The following is a 26,672-nucleotide window of genomic DNA, read 5'->3' as shown; positions in this document are numbered from 1 at the left end:
AAGACCAAAGCTTGGGTTTAAGGTGGGACTAGATCCTTTTCAGGAAAAGCACAGTGAAGTTCTGGTGAGGGAAGAGGTTTTTGTTTCTTTACTCAACCACAACCTATCATTGCCCTTAAGGAGGGGGTGAGTTTAACTGTGGAAATCAAAGATATTCATGATTTTTTTTCGATCCATACTGGGAGTGACTGAAGACTTCAGAACGGTCCAAAACAAGACCTTAGATCGAACTCCTTAATTCTGTAAAAGACAGATAAAGAAAAGGAGGTCCTTGTCCCGCATTTGAACATCTGCAAAACTGGCAGTATCAAACACATTTGTCCCACTGAGCAAATGAGTCAAATGGCTGCAGACATAAAGCCAAAGTGTTAACTGTGTCCGGTATTTCCTGGGCAGGATTGACAGGTTGAGAGTAGATTGAAGGGTAGAAATTGCTTGGCATACCTTTAACGGCCTTCCTCATTCATCTTGCTGTCATGTTGCAAATCAAGAACGTAGAAATCACCTCTCTTTTCTAATTAACCCAGATCAGTTCCAGAAGTTAATAGCCGGCAAGATGATAATCCTGTAGTTTTATGGCCGTAATTAGGTCATGAATTATGTTCTGTAGGATCAATAAGAGTTTTCCAAGTATTCCATTATTAAGAAGGAAAGATGTAATTAACTAATCTAGACTACCTTGCATTGGCAGCCAGGGGAAGGGGTAGGAGGGTATGAATGTGGTATTTGTGGTATGAATGTTTCTGCTCAACAACAATTCATCTGCCACAACACACTATGTAGAAAGCAGAAGACCGTTTCTGGTAGTGGTGGTGGTGGCGTGTGGGTGGTGTTTTATTTATTTATTTATTTTTGTTTGTTTGTTTTAATTGAAGTAATGACACTGAACGGGCTGAAGTGACGAGTTTGTTGCTTGGAAGGCTGTGTCCCCCCGCAAGGCAATTAATTATGTAAGCAAGGATATCTGTAATAAAAATACTGCCTTTCTATACAAGCGTAAATCATCAGCAATGTCCAAATCCCTCGTTCATTTAAGGTGACTGTGGCACTGTGGGGGCACCTGCTTGCTTTAATTGTTATGAAAAATACTTTGGCTGGTCTGTGAATATCACACAGCCTGGCTCCCGTGCCGGGGCCATGCAGCACAACTCAATTGTTCATGCAGGCTGTCGGGTACCCCAAACATGGGAGGAAGCAAAAAGCCATGTGATTTTGAGACCAACATTGCTTGTTCACGCTGGATTCATTTGCATGTCCGAGTATGATCCTGCGGTGAAGCAGAATTGTTATCATACCTACCTTGAGAGCTTTTCTGTCCCTTAGCTCTCCAAGGTATTTGAAATGTGTCTTGTGGCTCTTGGCCCGTGATGATTTCTCACCATGACTTGCAGGGTCAGGAGGTACCTCTTGTAAGCAGCAGGTGCAATAAGCATTTCTGCTGCAGGAAGCCGTAGCCTCGGAACATGTGCTGCATGCACCAGGAGCACAGTGCTACAATTCCAGGCCCCAGACACCATTAGGAGATGCAACTTCAACTCCTGCAACTCATCCAGTTGAGGCAGATGAAATGCTGGAGCAGGCTACACCAGCAGGTGAAATACGGCCTGGTAGTTGGAGGGGAATGGGAGCTGCAATCCTGCTCTCTCCACAGTCTGACCTTGGGATAGACAGTTTTCTGTAGAAGGATGTAATGCTTAGCTGCCTACCTCTCAGGGGTGTTAAGAAGCTTAATTAGTGTTTGCGTAGGAACTTGGAGATTACCTAATATAAGGTGCTATATATTTGTGAAGTGTCGTTATGCCATTTGTCCTAATGTACGTGTAAGGGTTAGCAGGAAGTGGAAGGTGCTGTCGTGATGTCATTTGCAATTTCTGATTCAAATATACATTGACGTCTTTTGAACCCTTCTTCTTCCTGCCTCCTGGAGAACTGTAATTCCTTCCTTTGTAGGACAGCTGTGAAGCATAGAAAACACACTGAGCAAAGACTTAATGTGGGACAAAGACCTTCTAAATGACAAATCGATTGGGATTCAGAGCATAGAAGGAAGCTTACGAGTGGCAGAGTAATAGATGTGCACAATTTATTACACAGCAGAGAATTTGCGGATTTGCTTATTTTTTCTTCACACAAATTGAGAACACGATGGTTTGTTTGTCCTGTGTTGGGTCATCTCTTGTTTGGCACAAACGAGAAGGAGGTAGCTCAGGACTCTAGGCTTAGGATGGTTGTGATGGTAAGATGAAATGGCAAGCAGAGCCAAGAGGGCTTGGAGAGTTTGCCTGAGAAAGTCTTTTGAGAGAAGCTTTGGGCTGGAGAGGGGAGAATGCCTCCTGGGATTTAGAGGAGAAGGTAAAATGTAGCTTGCTGGAGTAAGTGGTTGTATTTTTTGTCTGTATGGGAGATGACTGGGGAGGAGAGTGCTTGTTTTTGCCCTCTGAAAGAGGGAAAAAAAAAAAGCTACTATTTGAAGCAAATGCTAAGCCAAGGAAGACGGAGGACAAGGACGATGTGCTTAGAGAGCACCCAAGGCAGACCGTGAAGGCCTGAAAGGCTGATGCCCTGTGTCTCCTCTTGTCTCCTCTTGTATTCAAAGGGCCACAGGCTCTTCAGCTGTGGAAGTGCTCAAGTGTCTAATGAGGGTGGCCAGGGTTGCTGGATGGAAATAAGTTATTGGGGAAGTTTTGTTTCTGGGGAAACAAAGCTGTTGTATCATAAATCTAAGTCCCAGAGCTTGGAGAACAAGTCTGGCCGTCTTTGGATAAAATCTTAAAGAAATGCTGAGCCCTCTTGCTGCTCTTCCCCCCTTTCATTCTGCCTCTTGTGCCGCTTGCACAATCTGCAATCTTAGATGACTGTTTCTGTGTAATGCTACAAATTTATAAGCAAACGGGATGAACATCTATCACCAAGCAGCATTGCTTAGGAATGTGAAGTATTTCACAGTGGCTCTTTCTAGAAGTGAAGCAGATTCTTTCTGTGTAGATCATAGCCCCTGCTGCGTAGAGAAACTTTCCTCCGTTTCCTTGAAGCAGTGATGGGAGGCCCTGGGGAGGGAGAGGTGTACCTCCTACTTTTGCTATTGCCCTTGTTATACTTTCATAGCTCTGCATCTCGCCTCTGCTTTATTATACCGCTTCTATTCAAACAGACCTTAACATCAACCAGTAAAATACCAATTCCTACTTGCTTGGGGTCTTTGGAGGAGGTATGTGCCACCTTTGGAGTCACAATACAACCCTGTATGCTGCCTCTGTAAAGAGCTATAGAAGCAGCTGTGTTTACGGAGTCCTGTCTGACCTCAGATTTTATTTCCCTTCTGACTGTCCCATATTCACTGTTAGGCACAGTTGCTCTAATCCTAGGACACATTACATTCCAGAAGAGACAGGTATAAATTACAGCCAACTTTTCTTCTTCTGGAGACGTTATCCCTTCAGGGGGAGTTGCTAGAGGTGGCAAATACTGACTTCCCCAACATCCCAGAACTGTCAGATGAAATAATTAGGCTGTGTGCAATTTGTTGTTTTTGTGGGTTTTTTTTGGCCTTGAGGAGGAGGATAGCAACTGAGATGTGAGTGCCAGTTCTCTGCCAACTCCATCCAGACTTTCAGGGGGAGATCTGGAAGGAGCAGCCTTGACCCTGGAAGTCTGCTTTACCTGTGGGATTTCCAGAAAGTGTTTTGGGAGTGAAATCTCCAGTTTGTTGAAAGAGGTTTGCCCTGGCAAGCTTGGCCTGTGGTATGTTCTCACTGTGCCCGAGGTTCCCCTTGGTGAGATGCACCTCAGTAGCAGCAGATCAGTGTGAGGGGTACGGTTTGGAGCCCCTGATGAGAAACCTTGCTGGGTTTGTTAGCACAGGCCCTCCTAACGAGCTGGGAGGAGGCAGCAGCACGGGCCAGCAGGCAGGGTGCCCCACCAGAGGCAGCGCTGCGGGCCCGAGGGAGGTGAAGTAGAGGAGATTGTTGTAAGCTGCCAGATGTCTACACGGTGATAGACAGGGCTGTGAAATTCCTCATGGATAGGAGGAGCAGGGGACTACCAGGTAACGAGGAGGAGGAGGAAGCGGCCGTGAGCCTTGCCCAAGAGACAGGCTGGGAGCCATCAGTCCAGTGACCGGAGCTCAGGACAGGACGCCAGTTCCCTTTATCTCTGCGACTAATGGGCGGCGTGACGTGGGCAGACTGGCCTACTTCTCTTTGCCTCAGTGATCCAGTCTGCAACAGAGTGACCTCACCGCTTTGCCTTCCGATGTAAAAGCTTCTTTTACACGTAAAGGCTCTGTGTGCGCAGTGTATCCATCGACTTGTACCAGCAACCGCTTCTTGCTCACTTGTCACTGAAAGGCGTACAGGCGTTTCTTCACGCAGCACACCTGACTGCACATCTTCTAGCTTGTTCAGAATTGGAAATCAGCAACTACAAACATTGACCTTCCTAGTATTTTTCTCCCAAGAGCTGGGATTTATCAGCTCAGGTGCCAAGCCTCACGTGCTTCCCTGCTAGCCCTGGTGCAGATGCTCCCTTTTGCCACTGACATTGGGTTGCCTGCGATGCTGGCTGGGCATGGACCCATCTCGGATGGCGGAGAGCTGGGGAGAAGCCAGGCGTGGTTACGAAAGAGGCTGGCTGGCAACTGGGATCTGGATGGGAGAATGCAGAAAGGTGCATTGCTTTGGGGAACTAACGCCTCTCCTGGCTGGAGTGCTCCTCGCCACCGTATTTGGACATATGACTTAATCCTGATCGCTACCCAATCTGCCAGTAATGAACACGTAGAAGATTTAGTGCATTCCACCTGGAAGGAGAAGGCTCAGCCAAGAAGCTTCTAACTAGGTCGCTGATGAGCAATCTTGCCTCTCCCTCTGTGTCATTTTTGTTAATCACTTGAAAAATACGTTGAGTAATGATTGCAAGCAACTTGTCAAGCCAATTAAAAACAGAGAAAGGTAGGGCTGCGAAGCTGAAGACAAATGCTGTGCTGGTTTTAAATGAGTGTCTGTAAACCCCACTGACCCGTGAGTAATTACCTCAGAAAAAATTGGCAGCCGTGTGTTTCTCAGTCTGAAGACTTGTTTCTTCTGAATCCACAGGGCAAACAGTTCATTATGGTCCAGAGATGTATCACCAGAGCAAAAATCACTTTGATTCTGTCTTGTTAGCTGCCCTTAGTCTGGTTTGTCTATTAGCATATGTATTCTTCGGCAAGGGCTTGTCAAAGGGTTTTGTGCACTTTGAGCATTAAATAAAAATAAAACAGAGCACTTCGTAGCGAAGGTAGTTTATTTTATGCACCTTGCCTAAATGTAAGTTCCCATAGCTTTATTATCTGTCCTGCTGGAGGATAAATTGTCAAATCTTCTCACTTGATGAGGCTGAACAGTGTCAGACTTTGAGAGAGAGAAAGAGTTGTTAGGTACCCTCAGCATCTTCTTGGGTCAGTGTGGTGTGTTTTGCTGGATTGGATTCTCAAGGACATTTTAGCTCATTTGTTTGTGCTTCTGTTGGTTCTTTTGGTTTATATTTTACATCTCAGATGGATTGCATGTGCCAACAATCAATATTTATACTCTTGTATTCTTTTTTACTGTATCTCTATTTTGTCTTCTGTGAAATCTGTTTCATAGCACCCACAGTGCTGGCACATCATTACTCGTTGGGAGACTGTTGCGTAGTGTGTTAGATCCTGCTGTCCAGGATGTTTCCTTCCATCTGTTTCCTGGCTTGAATCCTCTTCTCCTCAATTTTAGTCGTTCCTTTTGATTATGGCTCACAGATTGAAATGAAACATTAAGGAGAGAGGTACAAGGGGAAAAGTGCAAGAGGAGACCTTGGCACACAAAAATGGAGTACCAGTGATGGGAAGTGAAGAAAAAGGAAGAAACGCAGGCAGCTTTCTTGCCTGGCATGGTTAATCACAGAGGGACTCTCATGCCCAGTGGCCTGCCGTGCTGCCTTCTCCTGCCACTGCTGTGTCAACTGGGTGGCAATAACAAATGGCAATTAGTTACACAAATAAGCTTTCCTGTGGGATAGTTGAGAGCAGCCTTTCTCTAAAACTATTCATGAAGTAAGTGGAAAAGCACATGCTTCCTTCTTTCTTAAAAGGAGTAATGTCCCAGGTGTGCAGAGGGCTAGCAGACCTCCTGCCACCTCTTCAGCATTAGGTTCTTGGGCTGTGTCAGTCATGGAAGCCCAGGTTAGGGAAGGGGCAGGAAGCGTACATCAGAGCAGTTTTGTTTCTGCTGGGACAAGGAAGTAGTTGCCTAAAGCCACCATATCCTGCACTTGTCAAGCGATAAGGAAAATTAAAGGGATTTGTCCCCGTGCAGTTATGGAGGGCTCTTCCTGCTCTGTCTTGTAATTCAGGCTGTCATGCAGTCAAATCCTGTGCCTCAAAATGTCCTTTTTCCCTTTCCATGCAAAGATGGTTGTTGAGTTTGATTTTTTTTGTTTGTTTGTTTTCCCTTCTCCTGTGAAAAGTAGCTGTGATTGAATCCACCTGTGTCTTCTGTCCTCTAGAGTTAATGAGCTGTATGTGGATGACCCAGACAAAGACAGTGGAGGTAAAATAGAAGTTAATCTGAACATCAGTTTACCAAACCTGAATTGTGAACGTGAGTACCCCCTTTCAATTACCTGGTTTTTGTTGTATTTTAAGTACTACTTGGACTAGGCTTGAGTTGGTACAGTGACCCTTCTTCTGTAACAGGGTGGATGGAGATCAAGTCACTGCAACCTTTGCCAGTATTCAACTGCTTTGTGTTCCAGGCCAGGCCACCTGTTTTCTTGGACCCTGTGCTCTCTGTAGCCCGTGTTAGTGGCTGATCCCCCTTGCTGGCTTCTTTCTAAGTCTTGTTTCCTTTTTTATAGTGACCTTTTACTGTCTGGAAGCCAGAAACCTCCCAGGTTTCATTTGTAACTCTGAGCGCACCAGCCATTTATTGCCTTTTCACAAATCACCTGCCTTTTCTACCTGAAGTTTTTCTGATTCTGTAATTGAGATTGAAGTTGCCTGGCAGGTCATAGGAGATATATTTATGTCAAATAAGCAGTCTGAAGAGTGTGGTTACAAACTTCATTCTGGTATAGCAGTATTTGACAGATGATGTTATTAGCACAGTTTAGTCATGTATCAAGAGAAAAGATGTGGAATTTTTCCCAGTAAAAGCAGTGCATGCTTTTCCTGTGCAACCTTTCTGTTATTTCTTTGATTTTGATTTTTTTGTTTCCTCCCCTACTACCCATGCAGTAGTTGGACTAGACATCCAGGATGAAATGGGAAGGCATGAAGTGGGTCATATTGACAACTCGATGAGGATACCTCTCAATAATGGGGATGGCTGCAGGTTTGAGGGACATTTCAGCATCAACAAGGTGAGTGTGTGACGATGGGTGAGTTTGGGCTGGCTGGGGAAATGCTAGGAAGATCTATTTGTAAAAAGCTCGTGAAAATCTGTGTTCGTGTCTCTCCTGCAGGGATTACGTTCATGCCCCTAATCAGTAGGTGAGGTTGATGCTCTTGGTGCTGCAGAACAATATGGGGAGAGGAGGCTGTGTAGTTAGAGCCACAGAGGACATGTTAGATCAGACTTACTCTCCAAAGCAGGTAATCCAGATAGCATTCCTTAACAGTAGAGTGGCTCTGTGTTGCGGCCAGTACTGTCTCTTTCAGTGCAGCAGCCTGATGTCTAGGGGATTTATGAACTCCCTACGAATGCCGATGGTTTCTGTGTTGACTCGTCATGATTTTTGCACCTCCAAAATGTGACTCACTATGCAGAGGTCTTTGGCAGTGTCTTTATCCTAGCGCTCTTTTGTTCCTAGAGCTGCAGAATGACAGGAATGTTCTTGCTAGAGGATGCCAGCATAACAGAAACGGCTCCGTGCTGAGATGTTTGGAATACATGCATGAGGCCTGTGCGCATGCTTTGTAGGAATGCTTTGCTTCTGCCTCAAAGAATGAAAATCCAGGCCTGGAGGAGGCTCCTCTCTGGGCTGGGTGTGTTCAGAATTGAATAATCTTGCTATGTAATGCTAGAGATGACTAGATGGGGTGGGGGAGGTAGTGGTGGGGCCAGTGATGTCCTAAGAAGGGCACACCCTTTATTCACGCCTCCTCATGTACCACAGGCTACAAAATCCTACTTCCTTCTCCTCCCAGGTCATGTTAAATCGCATCTAAAAATAACAGGCAGAACCTCTTACTGATTCTTGGCATGGAAAGGATTAGGGACTTAAAAAGAAGACGTTTCTTTCCTGACCTCTAAGCCACCAAAACTACTGGCAGCTGGTAGTTCACAAAACTGGGAAAGGGTTTCTTGAAAGGTAGTTCTTGTTCTGCTAATCCCGAAAGCGTAGAGCTAAAACACTTTGGGATTTGTGTGGTATATGTTGTGCGTTGTGCGCACCAAAGCAACTCAAAAGGGGGTTGCTGTATGTGGGCGTGAGGAGCGCCCTTCTCTGCTTTGTTTGTGCAAAGCCACTAATCACGTTGTCCCATGTAGTGCCTGGGACTAGAGGGAGGGGGCCTGACCCAGGGCTTCTGTCTCTGAAAACCTGAGTCTCTCATGTCTGAGGGGAAAGTCTTCAGACCCTTAGCAGAAGTTTTACGGGTTTCTGTGTGAGCTGGTATCTAGAGTGGGACACAGACCTGCTTTGAAACGTGACCGAGTGTTGCAGTTGGGCATTATTCTGTGGGGCCATAAGCATGCATAACAAAGACACTCCTCTTTTTAAAGAGCTTATGTAAGTTAGTTGTAGGAGCAGCTGGTGGCTTGATTAGAGCCAGGACACATGATAGTACATGGCAGGGCATCAAACCTGGAGAGGAAGGACAAGGTAACAGTGAGATGCTTGTGTGTAATTCTTACTGCAGACTCTGCCACCCTGTTTACCAAGCCTGTGGATGACACAGCTTATGTCCACGCCTGAAAGTGTTCCCAGGAGTGCACTGGTGTTCCTCAAGTCATTTAGTTTAGCTTTCCTGAAAGCACATGTAACCAGCATGTGGCCTCCCTTGGCCCTGGTGGTGAAGTCTCTGCAGTAAGTACAATGGGCCCTTGCTGTATAGCTGTCATCCTGCTGTTGTCTGAGGCACTGTCAGGTTGATTTCCAGCTTTGCCAAAGGGTTTGCAAATGAAAACCATTGAATTTCCCAGCCTTTTCTCTCTAGGAAAATTTTCTTGCATGCTCTCTAACAGTCATTCAGCTGAAGTTGCTGAAAGACTTCATAGTGTGGGTCTAGTGACCTGAAAAGTTTGTGCATGCTAGAGTGATCCAGCCAGAATGACACCAGTGCTCATCTCCTGCATTGAAACTGAGACCTTAGGTGAAATCTGTGTTTTTCAGAACTTCGTATTTCCCTCAATTAAAAAAAAATATATATAGCAAATTCTGTATTGGCAGAACCAGTGTCTAGAAGCCAGCTACTTGCCAGGGCTGTAAGCTAAAGATCTGGCATAGTTTATATAGGGTGCCCCAAAGTTCTTGTGGGTAAGAATGAGTTATATATCAAAAAAAAAAAAACCTACCAATCTTCTCAAATACGATTTTTTTTCATGACCGGTACTACAGTAAAAAAGTACGCACAGCTTTCTTAGGTTGTTCTGCGACAGTGGGCCCATTTACAAATGTGAGATGTGGGAGTAAAATGTTAAGCAATTGTTTGTTGCCTGTCAGAGACGTGAATCTTATTTTAATGGGAAAGAAAGACATAGCCTTAAGTGTTAGGAATCCCTAAAGTTGGGAGTGATCCACTCATCACCTCCTAGTCAGCAGCGGTAGCAATGAGAAGATGCCTGACTCCTGAGATGTAACAGATCTCTGCTGTGTATAAAACATGGTGGTGCTGATCATGTGCAGAAAGATATTTCAGAGCCTTTCTCTGACATGCCAGAAGTTGTCCGCTGCTAAGTAGATACAGCCTGCCAGGCTGGATGGATCCAGGCATTTCAGCTTCATATCACAGAGCCTAGCAATGCCTTGAGGGATAAAATGTGAAATCCTGTCTTCCTTGTCTTGACTAATTTTAGGTCCCTGGTAACTTTCATGTGTCAACGCACAGTGCCACTGCGCAGCCTCAGAATCCCGACATGACTCACATCATCCACAAGCTCTCATTTGGGGACAAGTTACAAGTGAGTTTGCTTCCCTGAAAATTTCCTTTCTCTAGGGGACTGAATGCAAACAGAGTAACTTGTGTATTGGACTGTTTGGTTTTATGGAAGGGCCGTGTACAGTGTGGGGAGAACAAAAGAATGAACTGCCTGGGTAATAAGCAAGCACATCCCATGGATTCATGCAATGCGCACTCAGTCCAGAACAGTTCGCAAGTGTTTGCATGCCAACGCTTCAGGAAAGAGCAGCGTTCAGTCATAGAGTTTTCAGTTGTAGATGTTTTCATCTGAAACTGAAGGTGCCTTTGGAAAACTGGGGCCGTGTTCCTGCTGGGAGTGTTTCTGTAAAATACCATGCAGTACTGGTTTTAGTATTAATTTAGCAAACATGTCGTGACCCTCTTTGCAGAGGAGCAGTGAGTAAGTATACCGAGGGAAGATGTGTGCTCTCTTCTGTATTTACTGTGGCACCAAGCAAGTTCTTTTAAATTCACATCACCAGGCTTCTATAGCAGACACCTATTAGTCAAATTTGTTCTGTGAAACACAAGTTAGACTTAGAATTGCCAGTTCCCTGCTGGGAAGAAGCTGAACGCGTGCACTTGCCCTGTGGATAGAGTTTCACCAGGTGTTGCAAGTTATGTAATAATTCCTGATTTCTCAATAAGGACAGATTACAGTGCTTTTCTAGCCTACTTCCAAGCAGCTAGCATCATAGGTGGGAGTTATATATGTGCACACCCAGTTTGCGACTCACCCTAAACATTGCTTACCTGTAGTCTCTCTGTAATCTTCTTTCCTCAGCACAGACGTCTCATTAGTCTGCTTCTTGTACACCCACTTCCAAAACCCTTTTTCATGCTAACAAGTCTAAGCGTTGCTTTGTAGTCTTCTGACTCTGCTCCCGGCTTCTTTTAGGAAATATCTTGTGTGGGAACGCTGAAATATTAGCATATAAATAAGCTTGGCTTAATGTCTGTAAAGTACACTGAGATTATGAAAAATATTAGGTAAGTGCTAATAGGGAGTTTTGCAGTTTGCGTGGGAAATCGGTGCTATAAGGTAGTGTTCCCATTGTTTTATCATGGAGTCTTTGAGCAGTGTAGCTGAATTCATGATGTAGCATCAATTCTTGCTGATGTGAATCAGCATCAATGAGACGAGAAGCCTGGACAGTTTCGGGGCAAAGGAGCGAGCGTCTTCTGTGCTGGTGGTGAGAAACCTGTTTAGCGGATTTGTAGTTGGCTCATGATTTGGACAAGTTCCGATTAGTCTTTTCAAAGCTCAAAATAACTACTCATCATCTCCATACACAAGAATGGAGCATGTAGGTGCTGCTGATCCTGTAGGCAAACATGAGTTTAACAGCACAAATTAAAGAAGTCTGTGTTCACCAAACAGGTGCTATCAAGACTCAGCAAGCAGTGTAGAGAGCCAGCAAGTATGGAGAGCTTTAAAGCTATGTAGATGCATCTTTAAATATTTTTTTTGGTTTGTCTTCCACCTGCTTTGATATAATATACACTCAAATTACTTAAAGGGGGCTGAGGGGCTTGTCTGATTCACGTGTGTCATGGGCTGGGACTTAGTTCTTTGTAGGTTGTTGCTAGCTCTGTCACTAAGGTGCATGCTGCATTCTCCAGAAAAAAAAAAATAAATCTGTTTGAAACAGAGATTTAAATCTTATCTGGCATTGAACGAGCATCAGTTCTTCTGTGTTAGTTCATGTACAATAGTGGCAGGCTTCTTGTAGATTTTTTTCTAATGTAAACAATACCAAAACTCAAACTGTTTAGCTTATTGCATGACAGGTAATCAAGTAAAGAAACAGATGTGGAAAGTAGGAGATTATACATTTTAAATTGTAAAATTGTGTTGGGTGCCAGACCTGTGTGTTGAAAAATACTAGTTTTCACAAGAGGTCTTGTCTTCCCGTGATAGTTACAAGGTTGGAAGTTATTTTAACTTGCTGTTGGACTTTGCCTGATTAGTCAAGTTATATGTATGTCTTTGAATGCATTTGTAGAGGCTAAAGCCTAGGGTGCCCAGAGCCCTGGCAAACATCTTTTTTTTTTTTTTTGGAGGTCCATCTTGCGTGAGGATCAAGTGTTGGCACTAACAAACAACTGAATAGCCCCCTTTGCTTTCAGTACCACTACTCAAAGCACTAGGTTTGGCCTTAGTGTACTGCAGTGTAGTCCTGAGAATGTCCAGCTAAACAGGCTTGCGTAAATTCTCTGTTGCAAAACAATTCTGTTACTGTGGCCAAAATCTTATTGCTTCTTGAAGTCCCTCCAGGTATTTAACAAGGTACAAACAAGTATGTTCCCCCAAGGAACACACCTGTGCACTTTGCAGAGCAGAGATTAATTAGCAGTCTACGGACAGCAAGTACAGCAATGGGAGTCCAGAATATTCCACACGGGAAATCATGGTAAAACATCAGGCTGAGTTACAGGTGCCAACCGTGCTGCAAAGGCAGGAGAAGCAAGTGCAGCAAAGGGCCTGATGACACAGAAACAGGAGCTTGTGGAGATGTCTGGTGACTTTGTGTGGAAGTGCTGTACTTTGCAGCTTTGCAAACTCCTTTAGAGAGACAGCAGATCAGACAGCTTTTACTTATAAACAGAAGTGTGGAAGCTGGGGAACCAAGGACAAGAACGTAAGTCCAAACATACAGGTACTTCACAGGATAGATACAATTGTTTGCTGAATAGTGACTCAAATATTTACTGTTAGAGTGGTTTAAATGGTCTTAAGATCTCTGGCCCGGATATGCAGTAAGCAGCTTACTTCTCAGCAGCATTGGGCATGGTACATGGCCATAGCCCAAGCTGGTGGTTTCTCTTTCTTCGAAGGCTTTTTTACATAGACGTTGTCCATGTATGTATAATAACTGAGAAAGAATGTGTAGGTGCAGGTGTAGTTCAGAAATAGTTGCTGTTGTGTAAAATATTTGAAATCCCAGCAGAGTGAAAAGCACTGTAGGAGGTTTTGCTGTTCCTTTCACTTAGTGTTTGTTACCAGCACCTTGCTAGTTGAATTGGCTGATGATTTTGTGTCTTTAGTTTCCTTTCCGAGTAGAGAAACTAGTGCAGTTTCTTCTTCCTCCAAATCATCGTCTACTCTGTAGCATTCAGAACAGGGAAACAGCCACTAGTATCAGAAAAATGCATCCACATGCTGACTGTTATTAAGAGGGTCTGGGAAGGAAATTCTTTTATGTTGTCCTGTTATTGAGGTAAAACTCACGCATGACTGAATACTTCTTCCTAACTTTTCTTCACTCTTGTCTGAGTTAAGGTCAGGAATTTCTAGGTTGCAGTTTTTTTGTTCCTTCTGCATAGCTTACTGTACATTATGTGAACGATGCAACATCGAATCCACAGCTGTTCTGTGGGGTTTTCCTTGTTTAGAGTTCACAAATTGATTATTCTGTTGGTGGACATTAGATTCCAGATGATCACAGTATGTGGAAGGTATGGGGTGGAAATCCTGTTATTCTAGGCAAAGAGATACTTGCGTGCCTGGGACCAGCTGTAGGAAAAGCTGAATGGATGGCGGTGTTGGCATGTGTCCTTCCCAGCTCCAAGGGCATAGTGTGCATGGTGTGAGGGGTGGGCTAATGAGTTAAAGCTGTGCAAACCCAGCTGCTCTGACATAAGCTACCTTTGCAGGAGGACTCTGGAGTTTATCCTGAATCTGACTCCCATTTATTTCCCTTCGGCCTGATAGGTGAATTTCAGTTAGCTATGCAAAGCTCTTAAGAAATATCTCACTATGCTGTTTCACAATTGGCCTCCTCCAACTGCAATTCCTTTACCTTTGGAGTGGCTTTGGAGTTTCATCTTGTAAGACATTGTGAAATCAACTTTTTTCCTTGGAACCAACCCTTGTGCTGATGGTCACTGAGAGATATTTCAAGTCATCTTTTACTGGGTTGAGGCTTTGTCTTTAGAAACGTTGAATCAGGCTGATCTTCTTGTTACAGGGTAGGATAGGGAAGCAAAGGTCAAGAGTGACAAGTTAGAGCATAGTTTCTTCATGTGTCTTTCTGCTTTCCAGGTCCAGAACGTTCATGGAGCATTCAATGCCTTGGAGGGAGCAGACAAACTCAGCTCAAATCGTATGTATTCTTGGTGATTACAGGTCTTAGCCACTCTCTGCAGGAGGGAAGACAGGGCCATTCATGCAACACTGGTGTATCCAGAAGTCTTTAATTTGCTGCTTTAACCAAAATGATCCAGACATTTCTGACAGACATTTCCGTTTTCTCCAGTACTATAGAGAAGTTTTCATCCAAAAGGTCCTTTGCAGTCCTTCTGCACTCTGGACGTTGCCCTCTGCTGTATGACCATCTGCTGTAGAATTAGAGCATGTTTATTTATCCAAATTCTATTCCTGTAGCTCCCCTTTGCTGCTGCCACCACCACCAAGGCTTTTCCTTGTTGTATTGTAAGTTAACACTTACCATAAGTTCTGCCCAGTGGATGGAAGGATAGATTGTTTTTCACTGCCCTTCTTCATTACCAACACCACAGAAATAAATTTCTAATGTATGCTACAATTCAGCTTAGTTTTTCTCCTTCAATTCTTCATGTTCCTGTAGGATATCAGTTTTGCCCATTTCTTGGAACAAAATTTCTATGGCTATTCATGAAGATAGCTCTTTTTTTCCTCCAAGAGTCAAATGCCTTTGTGTTACATTTGACCAAAGGATCTTGAAGAAAAACAATTTAAATTCTGTTTTAAAACTGTTTCAACAGACACAAAAAATGGCCCAATCCATTTAAATAATGTAAAATGAGTAATTGTTAAGCAGCTGTAGGAGAAGGGAGAAGAGAAAGGAGTAGAGATGAGTGCACAAAAGAAATAGGACTACACAGGTTGTGCCTCAGCACTTTTTGTCAAAAGCAGCTGAGCTACAGCTCTAACCTTAGCCACTTCTTGACTTAACCAGGACAGCTTTTCGTGGTGTTAATCATTTTTAACTGCAAACAGCTAGGAAGTTTCAAGTGATCCAAACTTGGAAGGTAATGAGGAAGGAGATACCTTTTCTGTAATCGTACTTGTTTTAGTTGATTTCCCATATTTACTTTGAAATGTTATGCATGCTGTGATTCTGTTCTCTGAATACTAATTTATACTTTCCTTTCCTTTTCTGACTACAGCTCTAGCCTCTCATGATTACATATTGAAGATAGTCCCAACGGTGTATGAAGACATGAGCGGCAAGCAGCGATACTCGTACCAATATACTGTAGCAAATAAGGTAAAGAAGCAGCAGGTAGTTCTCAGAGAAGCTCCTCATTGCAGCCCAGTGGATGCATGGAGGATCTTCAGTCATCATTCCTCGTCCCTCTTGCTCCTCTGCTCTACAGCCATGTACATTTGTTTGTAGGTGAGCAGTAGCCTCTGCTGGGAGAAGGAGGAACTGAAGCTCTTTAGAGTAGGGCTTTCTGTTGCTCCTGGTTCTGGTTTACTAGTTGGCTTATGAAATTAAGTCACTCAGTTGAGCTGACTAGGGAGGAGACTCATTTCTGATTTTTTTTTTTTTTTTTTTTGTTCTTCAGGATTTTATAAGTAGTAGATCTCTCCTATTACATTGCATTTTAAGTGTGTGTCAGAAGGGGAGATCAGATTTCTTGGGCTTTCTTTAATTTTTCAATTCCAGTATTTTTTTTATTAACTCAGAAAACAGCCAGTATAAAAGTAGCTAAATGAACTGAAATGAAGGAGATAACACCCTCTGAATTAGCAGAAAAGAATTGTACCAGAATTGTACCAGAATTTTCAGCATTTTACAAATGTCGATTTCTGATACTCAGCCATTGAATCTGCAGCAGCAAATATGCAAAGCTTGACTAGTTCACGTTATCTACTTTATTATACTGGATTATGATAGTTACTGTAACTTTATAATTCTTGAATGAATTTGCAATAAATGTGTAGAAACTTGTATTTTAATAATAAAATGTATTGAACTTTCTTCTTTAAAAATATATTTAATTATTAAGGTAAAATTCCTCATTCAATTTAAAATAATTTGCCACCCAGGTGCTAAGTGAAAGTCCAGGATCCATTTCTAATAGCTAATGACGGCTAGTGTGTGATAACTGAGATTCAAACACGCACTTTCATGGGCTACTTCTCAGATTAGTGTTCCTGTCTAGTGATTTTGGGGTTTGCTTGTCCCAATGATTTGGATGTCTCTCTCTATTCAGATAACAATGTCTTCTTTCTGCTTTATGTCACCACTGCTGTTCTGATAAGACTCTTGTGACACAAGCTCTGAAAGTAATTTGGAAAACAGACAGCAGAAGCTTTTGACACTTCTGTGAACGTGGTTGCGAGTTCAGCCAAGACTGACTCATTAAGGTAGAATTGCTGGTGGAGAAAACAGGAGAGGAAGGAAGAAATGAAGTCAGTTCTGTCAAAACTGAAGTGCAGAGAAACAGCACTGCCTCTGCATTTTCTTCCCATTAAAAATAAAAATTTTCATATCACTGTTTTTAGTCTTTGCCATTCTCGTTAGTGGGAAAAAGAAATTGGAAGCCATTGGAATAGTCTGGCATAGATTGGCTAGTATTACGAGATGAAGAAAGTTTTAGCTACTAGATCCTGTTTCCTCACTTCCCCAGGTAGCCACTCTCTCAACATATGCTGCAGAAAATGTCTGCAATAAGAGTCCTGAAAGTATTCTGACATTTCAGCACCATTTTACTTTTCTCCTCATTCACGGAGGGGAAATAAACAAACGAACAGAAAAACCCAACCTAAATAGAGCAAAATTTAAGAGTTATATGAGATCAACGAAGGAGATTGGTAAGAGATTGATGCTGGCTCATTGGTTCCCTCTGATCTCAAAGGGAAAAGCAGTTGTCTTTTTTGTATCATGCTCATGGGTGTCATATCGCTTGTCGTTTCTTCATCTTTCCAAAGTATATGAGCTTGTCTTTGCCTCTGCATGAATGAGAACTGAGACTGAAAAGGTCATCTGAGTTGGCAGGCATGTCATAGGGATAAAAGAAGGGAAGAGCAGCTGGGTAAAGAGGCGGTGTGTGCCATGCAAATGCTGATGGCTCTGTACTGAGTTCCTAGCAGATTTTTCTTTGGTTTTGCTTGTCAGTTGAGATCAGTGTCCTGCTGCTTGAAGCTTGATAGATGTTTCCACTGAGAGCACAGACAAAATATTAGCTCAGAAAGATGTAACACTTGATACTAAGCTGATGTTAGCATCTGTTCTACATTGGCATTGTGCACTCTGTCTTACCAGGGTGTTGTCCTGTGGCTGACACATAGCACTGTACCTCTTCTTAATTAAATGGATTAAAGGAAATCATCAATGGAAATCTAAAGATGTCTCTCTTAAACCAGCTTGAAATATTTTTGTAACCTTTGTCAATATTTTTCTGTATACAGCTTCATGCCGGCTTTCAGCATGATTTTTAAACCCGCTAAATGGGTCTTTAAAAGAGACGCTTTGAGGGCTCTATGTGGTTCATACTGAGCAGTGAGCAAAGCATTCACGTTGTTGGTCCCCATGTGAAGGGGGCCTCACAGACAGGAATTGCCGCTTGCTATTCTGAGTGCATAGACAAGCAGGGATTTTCAGGTTCTTGCAAACGAAGTTCTGTTTGATGAATTTCCCAGCATATAATTTACATGTTAACAGTACAAAAACTTCACCTGCAACCACTTAGAGACTCCCTGCATTTCAGTAGAGCAGATCTAAGCTAGACTAATCAGTGACAGACAGTCTTTCTCCTTACTTCTGTAACTTCAAATGAAGGTGAGCATAACTTCATCACTGTCTGTTCCCATCAATATCATAATCAGACTGTGAAGAAATTATTTTCCTGTTTGAGAAGGATAGGGGAAAAAATATCATACCGGAATTAACTGTTTACTTCTTTGTCTGATCATTAATACAGAACAGTCAATTAAGGACCAGATCCACAGAAGCAGTTTTATTGCAGATGCTGTACGTGGAATAAGATTGCTCACACTTTGTGACGTTTTTCCCCACTTTCTCTTCTAGGAGTATGTAGCCTACAGTCACACTGGCCGCATTATCCCAGCTATCTGGTTTCGTTACGATTTGAGCCCCATCACAGTGAAATACACAGAGAGGCGACAGCCTTTGTACAGGTTTATCACATCGGTGAGTTACTCTAAATCTCTAATTCTCCTTTTTTTCTGCCTGCCTTCCATTTCTTTTCTGAGCCTAACTTTCCCAGAAAAATTGAGTTTCTGCTTCAGAGCGTTATGACATAATTGAAATAAAGCAGTGCATCACCACACTTGTACTGGGGTGTAAGTGAGGTAACTGGTAAGTCCTATACTCTGACAATTTGATTTAATAGTTAGACACAAGAAGGAAGAAAATTACCCTATTACAGAAGTGCCAAACTCTATCTAGGCAGGATGAGCATGATTGTAGCATGTCAGAAACTTGGAACTAAAACTAATGTGGTGTGCAGTAAAGCAGGCTTCAGTATGACCTTTCTGATGGTGAGGTCTAACTTGGAGAGAAGACAAGGCAGTTGTTTTATTCAGTATAGCTGCTTGGTTTAAATGGGTAGGCCAGCTCCAGACTTCTGCTCCTGGGCAGAAGTGGAGAAGAGCAGCATTATCAAATTCCAGAGGTGTTTTCCCGACCAGCTGTGTTTTGATCTATCCAGATCACATCCTGTAGTACTGATCTCAGCACCTGTAACAAAGCTGTATTGTCCAAACTGCTAGATAGGCTAAGAGTTATTTCAAGATCTTCCAGAACTTTAAAAAAAAAAATGTCTTGAGGGAGTTGGCTTAAAATTTAAACTGCAGTCTCTTTGTGCCAGTGAGACACGATACAACATGAAGTAGTTGATAAATTGTCTGGAATGAAGATCTCGGATTTTGATTTTTAAACTGTTTGAATATTTTAATTGGAAGTAACATAAACAGTGTGGCTATGTTGCACTTAAGGATTTTGATTTTGCAGCTTCTGATAAACACCAAATTCTTTTCACTTAACATCGGAGATGTGTGTGATCTCCAGGATACACACATACCAAGACAAAGGGGCTTGAAGCAAAACCTAAAAGTCATGGTTTAAGACCTTCTCTTCTTAGCATGTCTGTCTGGCTTCCAAAGATAATCCTAAAAAAGGTCAAACATCAGCATTTTATTACTTGGCATCTCATACTGCCTCTATTTCTTTCCCTAGCACTATGTTCTCGTAGGTTACTTAAGCTTCTTGGTGGGGGTGGAAGTGTGGAGGTGCTTTTAACAGGAAACGATGTTTAGAAATCACTGATAGCTGGCACTGTTCTTTGTCGTGTCTGTTGCTAGTATTGATTTACTGCTGGTATGCCATTGTATGCATATAAATAGCATCTTTGTTGAATGTGATGCTGTGCTTCAGAGTTCACATAAGGAGTTCAGAGGGGAGGCTCCCTGATTGCCACGATGACCTTTTGGATTTGGGATCACCCAGTTAGAGCTTTGCCCTGTCCCGTCTGTAAAGTTAGGTGCATGCTGGCTGCTAGATTGCTGAAGAAGAGGTTAAGAATTGATTTTTGTCTACTTCAGTCTTAATTGGCTGCAGTGTGAAGCAGCTCACTTGGGGCCATGCCAATTTAACATCCTTCCTGTGGAGTCATGCGGATGGCAATGATATCTGCAGGAGCTGTTACGCAGCGTGTCAGACACAGGTTTTCCAGACCCTTTTCAGACGTGGCTGACTTAAAGGCAGCTGATCCTGTTACAGGTGCCGTGCCGTGGCTATCGGCATGGCCCGTCTGGCCCTAGTGCAGACAATCTGCTCTTGCATTCATTTAGGCTAGGAAAGTTTTACGCTAGGGCAGCTCTGACTTGGTGTGGGTGTTAGAGCATTCCAGGTGGCACCGGAAAGGTTGGAGGGGAGCAGGGCTGCAGAGGATTAACACACCTTTTGTCCTAGGTTTCTTTGCCCTGTTTTGATGACACGATCTGCTCTGTCCTTTCTGCTGCTCTAGCCCCTTCCTGTATTTCCTGCGTGGCATTTTGCATCACAGTTGCTTTGGAGACCGGTTAATGATCATCACCACTGGGCTGAGGCTGCACCTACCTGGCCCAGGCATCTGGCCCGTTGCGCTGGGGCATCTGGAGTCGTTGCTGAATGGGGCCGTGGAAACGCGTCAGCTTTTTCTGAGCAGCAGCTGCTGGGTTTTAAAAATGACAAGAGGGGCTCTGGGGTGGGTGCTGTGACAGCTTTTATCGAGCAGATTGCTTACTAAGGCACCCATGTGACTTCCAGCAAAATAAGTGTGTCCTGGGGAGGTGAGAGGATCCTTAGGGTTTAAAAGAAACTTTAGCAGGGTTAGAGACGTAGCATGGTGTGTCAGGGTAAGCAGTGTTGATATTGGAGGGGCAGATACACTGAAGAGGGACGGTCCCATGTGGAGTGATCAGGTGAGAAGGGTATTGGCTGCTCAGCAGAGCCAAAGGAATTTCATTCTGCTGCTGGGAAGGTTATCTGATGCTCTTTGTTGGTGTTGTGCTTGCCTTCCAAAAATTTCAGTGCTGCTAAGGGTGGCATGCCTAGCGTTGGTCCCTGGTCGTCTGTATTCCCAGCTGAACCCCTGCACTGTGTATTTCAGCACTCAAACTCATGCCCGTTCCTTGGCTTTTGTGGTATTCAGAATTATCCTAATTTTCTGTACCATGCTAGAGGTGCCTCCTGGGTAGGACAAAAGGCATTGCTTTAGGATAGATTTTACTTCACGTGTCACGCTTCAAAAAATTCAGTACTAAGTAGCATTTTGAATTGCTTGTAAATCAATGCTGCCACTGTTGCCACATTGTGAATTTGCCATGGATCCTGAGGTTAACCACACACACCTAGCACAGTGTTATACACAGGAGTTTTTGCCTATTAAATCATACAGTGTAAAATCAAGATATATCCCAGTAAAGAGAAGCCATTCATAGCCTTGTGGTTGAGGTTGTGGTGCAAAGGGGAAAGTTTCACTGCTGAAAATTCATGAGTTCTTGCAAGTGGCCAAGCTGAAAAAAGTGTTTTATCATGAGGTCAGCCTGGGGACTGGAAGGGGACAGCAGGCAGAAAACAAGCCAAATTTCTGGTGAAGCACTCGAAATCCAAGAAAAGAAAAACCTGTATTTTTTTTTTCCTGATATGACAGGACTAGTCAGCCTGCTAGGTATGAAAAAAATTAAGCTGGAAGTAGTGGTAAAAAAATGGTTGCAGGGAGAATTATTTCAGCCATGGGACTTGTTGCCAACAGGTAGCACAGACTCAGTCCTGTGGATTTTTTTTAGAGCCAAGATAGTGTTGTTTTACAAGATGTGCTGCAGGTCAGCCAGAAGCCTCTGGGTGGAATTCTGCAGCTTACTGTATTGGGAATTACATGGTGCTCCTACTGGTCTTCTTTGTCCTTTAAGTCACCTCCAGTTTTAAGACCTGCCAAAGGTCCACAGTCACATCTGACTTTTGCCTTTCTGTCGTCTTGCTTGCAGCCTTGCCTCTTGCATATCTGCGGGCGTTTTGCTTTAGACTTAGCCTGCATCCCAGCAACTATCCCATAATCGTATGCTGTTAAAAAGCCTCTTGTATGTCCCACATTGCATGGTCTCTCACTTCTGTAATTACTACATTTCTATATTCCTTTTCCTTCCTCCTTTAATGCCTGAGTCAAACTCCTGGGGCCAAGCACAAATAATTCACAGCATAAAACTCCATTAAATATGAATAAGTGCGTGATGCCTGACTTCCTTCAGCGCTGCAAAGGAACAGAGCTCCGTACGTATTAGAGCAGCGATGATCCAGAAGTGTGGTGGTGCAGCTTCCGTGCTGACCGAGAGACCAACCCCGGCGCTGCCTTTTTTTGTCGCAACAAAGCAGAGCACTGTGTGCGTGCTTGGAGGCAGGCTCCAAGCGAATGCCAGGTGTGTGTGAGTCATAAACACTCAGCAGCACAGAGCAGTGCAGATGAATATATATTTTTTTTTCTCTTCCCCCCTACCTTGCGCTGCTGCACTGAAATCACATTTTCCTACCGTATGATGCAAAATCTTAGTGTTGGACGGTTCTGCTGTTTGCAGTGTAAAATCTCCCGTCAGCTGAGCTGCTCTGAACTGAACTAACCCAACTCCATTGCTGTCATTTTCCCTGAAAAGTCACCCTGTGTCATGCTGTGGGGGATTGGGGGACACAGAGGGCAGGAACTGGCCTTGTTCCCTAAAATTACTAACTTTGCCTCAGGCTGCTGCTCTGGTTCTGAAGCCTTTATCTTCTGGAATGCCAACCATCCCTCAAAAAGCCATGTTTACCTTGCCTTGCTGTCCCTGCTGCTTCTCCTCGTCTCACTGAGTTCACTGCACACAAATACCCTGGTTATAAATATGCGTGTAAATGAGTGATTTATTTCTCGCTGCCTTCACTCGGCATTAATGACCTGTTTGTTCTGTTGCCGTTGCTAACTCCATGCCGAACCCAATGCTGCTGCTCTTACGCTACTCTTTTGTCTGTAACTCTGCCCATGGGATTTAGTGTTTTTTGGGGTACAGTAGGTCAGTGTGGCTCCGCTTCCCCTCTGGGTTAGTTGCATTGCGTTTCCCTGAAGCCCTGCTTTTCTCACTCACAGCCAGCTCCTCTTTTCCTAGGCAGGCCCTTCTCGGGAGGTAAGCCCTGCGTTGCGTCCCATCCTCACTGACCCACCGTCTCTCCTTCTCAAAGCCACCTAATCCTACACAACGAATTACATGCAAAAGACCGAATTAAAAGAGCATCACAGTTAGGAAGCCAAAAAATGTGGGCGTTAAGAAATGCCAGGTCCTGTGTAATTATAACTTAGCTGTTAAATGTTACTAGGTTACGTTACTGTGCATCACACTTTCCATGTGAACCCAGCCCTGCGCAGTGTGTGTGGTGGGGAGGCACCCCGTGAGCACCGTTTCTTCCCATCGTATGGTATTCACCTGCCTACTGCCTTGTTGCTCTCGGGTGGTCTGTGTTAACCCAGCTTCGGGCTGTGCGTTTCCACAAGGACTCTGAGACAGCTATTGGCGTGGTATTGGACACTTCAAATGCGTTTTCCCTCGCAGTTTCCCTGGGAGGCAGTTTTGGCCTTGTCCCCATTTCATAGATAAAAGAATTGAAGCGATGTGGTGCAGTGGCTGAAACTGGTGCCCCCTGATTTTGGGTGCGCCACGCCAAGGTACTTTAGTTTGATGTCAGAATACTGCCGTGTCATTCTAGCATTCGAGAACTGCTTTAGGCTGTTCTGCTTATCAGGAGATTAAACTTTTCCCTACCTCTGTTCTTGAAAATGATTATGTGTTTATATAATTCTACCCGAGGCTTCTTGTATGGAAAACTTTGGCTCACGAGTGGTTAAGTTGGCAGTGCTTTTGTAAGCAGCCCTTGTAATGGAAAGTGTTAGACAGACTTAGCTGTAGGTGTCACCGGTAGCTACTTTTTTCTGTTAGTCACCATCCTTAACATACTATTTAAGTGTCTTTTGCCTGTTTGCGAATGCTCTATCTTGTGAAATAGGGAAAAGACTACAAGGCCGTGATATTTATAATAGAAAACAGTAGTAGGAAGACGTGAGCAACACAGAGCTTCTAGAAAGCTTTGTTAGGTGGAGTTCAGCCTGGAAAAGAACAGCATTTATGCTGTACTCGTAGGAGCTGGGTTTTATGACTGGCTGAAGCTACGATGATTCTGGATAACACTAAATTATTCCACTATAGAGAACATTTTTCCTGACTGATTGTCATGTAATTACTACACTGTTACTCAGTTCTTACCATGCTTCCAGAAGATACCCTAGCAGTAGGCAATATCTTCCCTCTCGGTTTCAAGCTGCGTAAATGTTTGCCTCCTCACTAACGTTTGTTTCCTCTTTTGTATGTTTCAGATATGTGCCATCATTGGGGGAACGTTTACTGTAGCTGGGATCCTTGACTCCTGCATTTTCACAGCATCAGAAGCCTGGAAGAAGATCCAGCTGGGGAAGATGCAGTAGCGGTGAAACTTGTCTCCAAGGACAGGAGCAAAGATTGAGAAACCTACCACTACCTGTTTTTGTCTTTATTTTCTATTTGATTGAATCAGTAAGTTTTTCTCTAATAAGGCTGTTCAGTGAAGACCTCTTCAACAAATCAAAGAAATCTCCATGCATTTCAGAGCTCCGAGAGAAAAAAAAAAATAAAAATCAATGGAATCAGGGCTTAGACTTTGATTCTGTCCCCCCAGAAACGGGTTGAAATGCTATATATGAAATATACTGTCAGATCTAAGTAAGGAGAACAGGATCTTCTGTGGGAGGTTCCGATGGCAGTGTACAAACTAAGTAGTAGATTACAAAGAGTTAAGCTGTCTTTTGGCACTTTTTGGAATTTGTTGGATTTGCATGATTAGACAATCGACTTTTATATAACACAAAGTTATACATTAGGAAGAAATTCCACCCGTGGTGCCAAAAAGGTGATGTATCTGTTGGTGAGGAATGGAAAGTGTTAGTTCCCATAGCAAGCTTTAGAGACAGAGGGCAGAAATAACATCAAGAAATGTCTTGGGCTTTTGTGGAAAGCTCTTTCGCTCAGATATGACCTTTCTAATGAAATGAGCAAATTTGAAAAGGAAGCTTTCCCCCAGCTACTTTTTCCTGGATGATCTGTGATCCAGGCAGAGGAAGGGCCGTTCTTTTACTCTGGATGTAAAAGTGGTTTAATTTCTTCCCAGAAACTGAATATCCAGTCTTGTGTTTACAGGTGGCATGAAGTAAAAACCAAACTGAGCAACACAGTTTCATGTGGCCTTTGCTTTGAAAGGGAATAGTTGTCTTACAGCATTAGCTTTTATTCTTTCTTCTGTGTTTTGTTTTTTTTAAACACAGACCACCCAGCAGTCTGGACTCTGCAATTCTGCTTTAATATTATTATTATTATTATTATTACTGTTGTTGTTATTTTGAAAAGGGGTTGTCCATTCTACATGTCCAGAAAAATGATGCAGTCTTCTGGGTGGATGAGCACAGCTTACTGTCTTGCTTTGTGTGTGTATATTGAATACACTTGTAAAACACAGGAAGCCTGTCTCTTCACGGTTTAAGGTGCCTACCTGTTTCTTTAAAATTCAATCAGGCATCTTTCCTGAGCCCTAGACTGACACTGTTCACCCACAGGTACACCAGTAGCAGGGCAGGCATTCCCACAACCCGGCCCCTGCTAGCAATTTTCTTCTATTCCTTAAAACGGTACCTGAACTTCCATGCCCGTTCATTCAAGCCTTGTCTTCTGAGACCTCCAATAAATGGAGGTGTGAGGGGAAAGCTACTGCCAGGTGTGGCTTGTGTGCAACGATAGACATGAGTTCACTGATAATAAGACCAATGCCCACCAGTGCATTCTCCATACCCTCCTAACGTTCCTTGAGTAGTAACAGTCACTGCATGCTTTGTGAGTGTCTGAGCTGAGGATACACAGATTTTGAGTGTTCCAGGATAGACAAAAATCATAAAAAATCCTTAACTCAATCAATGGTATAAATTCTAAGACGGGTGCAGGATTTCTCTTGGATAATATCTACTGTCCATTGCCTTTTCCTGGAGGCCAAAGTATCCAAACATTTTGTTGTAATAATATGAAACTTTGAATATTCAGTGTTAATGCTAGAGTCAGATACATTTCAAAAGTATTCCTAATACATGTCTGTTGAAATTGTCTCATTCTTTTGGAAGTAGGGAAGGTAGCCAGTTTTATCTGCACACACACATACATGCCCACACCCCCCTAAAAATTAAAAGGCCAACAACCCCCCCTCCTTACCCTGGCCCATTTTCTGCCCTGTAGTGATTCCTGACCAGTTACAGCATTGGAACTTTTCCTTGTTCTTATTATGGACTGATTGTGTTCCTTTAGGTGTAAACTGGATTGTGTAATTTCCTGTATCTGTTAATGTATGGATAGATTTTATACATTTTTTCCATTTACAAAAATCAACTTGAAAACGAGATGCTTGTCTTCATTTCAGTGCGCGTGTCCATCTGTCCACGAGTGGTACCCACTAGATGGCAGCGGCTGCCTAGTGGCAGCCTGGGGTTTTTCCATTGCAATTCCTTCTCGTGCTGCCTGAAGGATTTCCTCTGATCCACAGTCACGAACTGAAATTTAAAGCAAAAAAAATCCTAGTTTTTCCTCTTAAATTTGTTGGATCTTTGCTTATAGCATGTGAACTTGATGGATTACAGGGATGCAACGTTAATATCTTAGCAGGGCATCCTTCTGAGTGATGCAAGAGAAGATTCCTGTAGCACAGTGGATTGTGCTGTCAGTTTTCTGAAATTTCTTCCCTATTATAATTTCTTCAACACAAACTAGAAAAGTTGGTTGCAGATTCCTGCGTGTTTCTTGCCCCCAGTGTGTAATTTCTGCCCTTCTCCCCCATCCTCTATCTGAATTAAACGCTGCCTTCTGCGCAGTCCAGGCCAGTTCTTTAAACCAGATCAGTGAAATTGTTTCACTTTTTCGGAAATAACAGATGCATACTTCAGTGTGCTTGCT

General features: G+C 43.4%; 1 protein-coding gene across 1 annotated transcript in view; it reads left to right on the top strand.

The window, feature by feature from the left end:
* ERGIC1 (endoplasmic reticulum-golgi intermediate compartment 1) overlaps positions 1-24,915 on the top strand; it is a 56,277-nt gene extending 31,362 nt beyond the window's left edge. The window contains exons 4-10 of the mRNA XM_035559739.2: positions 6,523-6,617; positions 7,253-7,377; positions 10,035-10,139; positions 14,184-14,244; positions 15,290-15,390; positions 18,160-18,282; positions 24,026-24,915. Coding sequence (XP_035415632.1) covers positions 6,523-6,617; positions 7,253-7,377; positions 10,035-10,139; positions 14,184-14,244; positions 15,290-15,390; positions 18,160-18,282; positions 24,026-24,133 — 718 coding nt within the window. The 3' untranslated portion in view covers positions 24,134-24,915. The remainder of the gene's footprint in view (positions 1-6,522; positions 6,618-7,252; positions 7,378-10,034; positions 10,140-14,183; positions 14,245-15,289; positions 15,391-18,159; positions 18,283-24,025) is intronic.
* Positions 24,916-26,672: the final 1,757 nt, after the last annotated feature.

Source organism: Cygnus atratus, chromosome 14, assembly GCF_013377495.2.
Source record: "Cygnus atratus isolate AKBS03 ecotype Queensland, Australia chromosome 14, CAtr_DNAZoo_HiC_assembly, whole genome shotgun sequence".
In the NCBI taxonomy this organism is placed as follows: Eukaryota; Metazoa; Chordata; class Aves; order Anseriformes; family Anatidae; genus Cygnus; species Cygnus atratus.
Note: the sequence above shows the minus strand (reverse complement) of the source record. Positions and strands in the feature narration are given on the sequence as shown.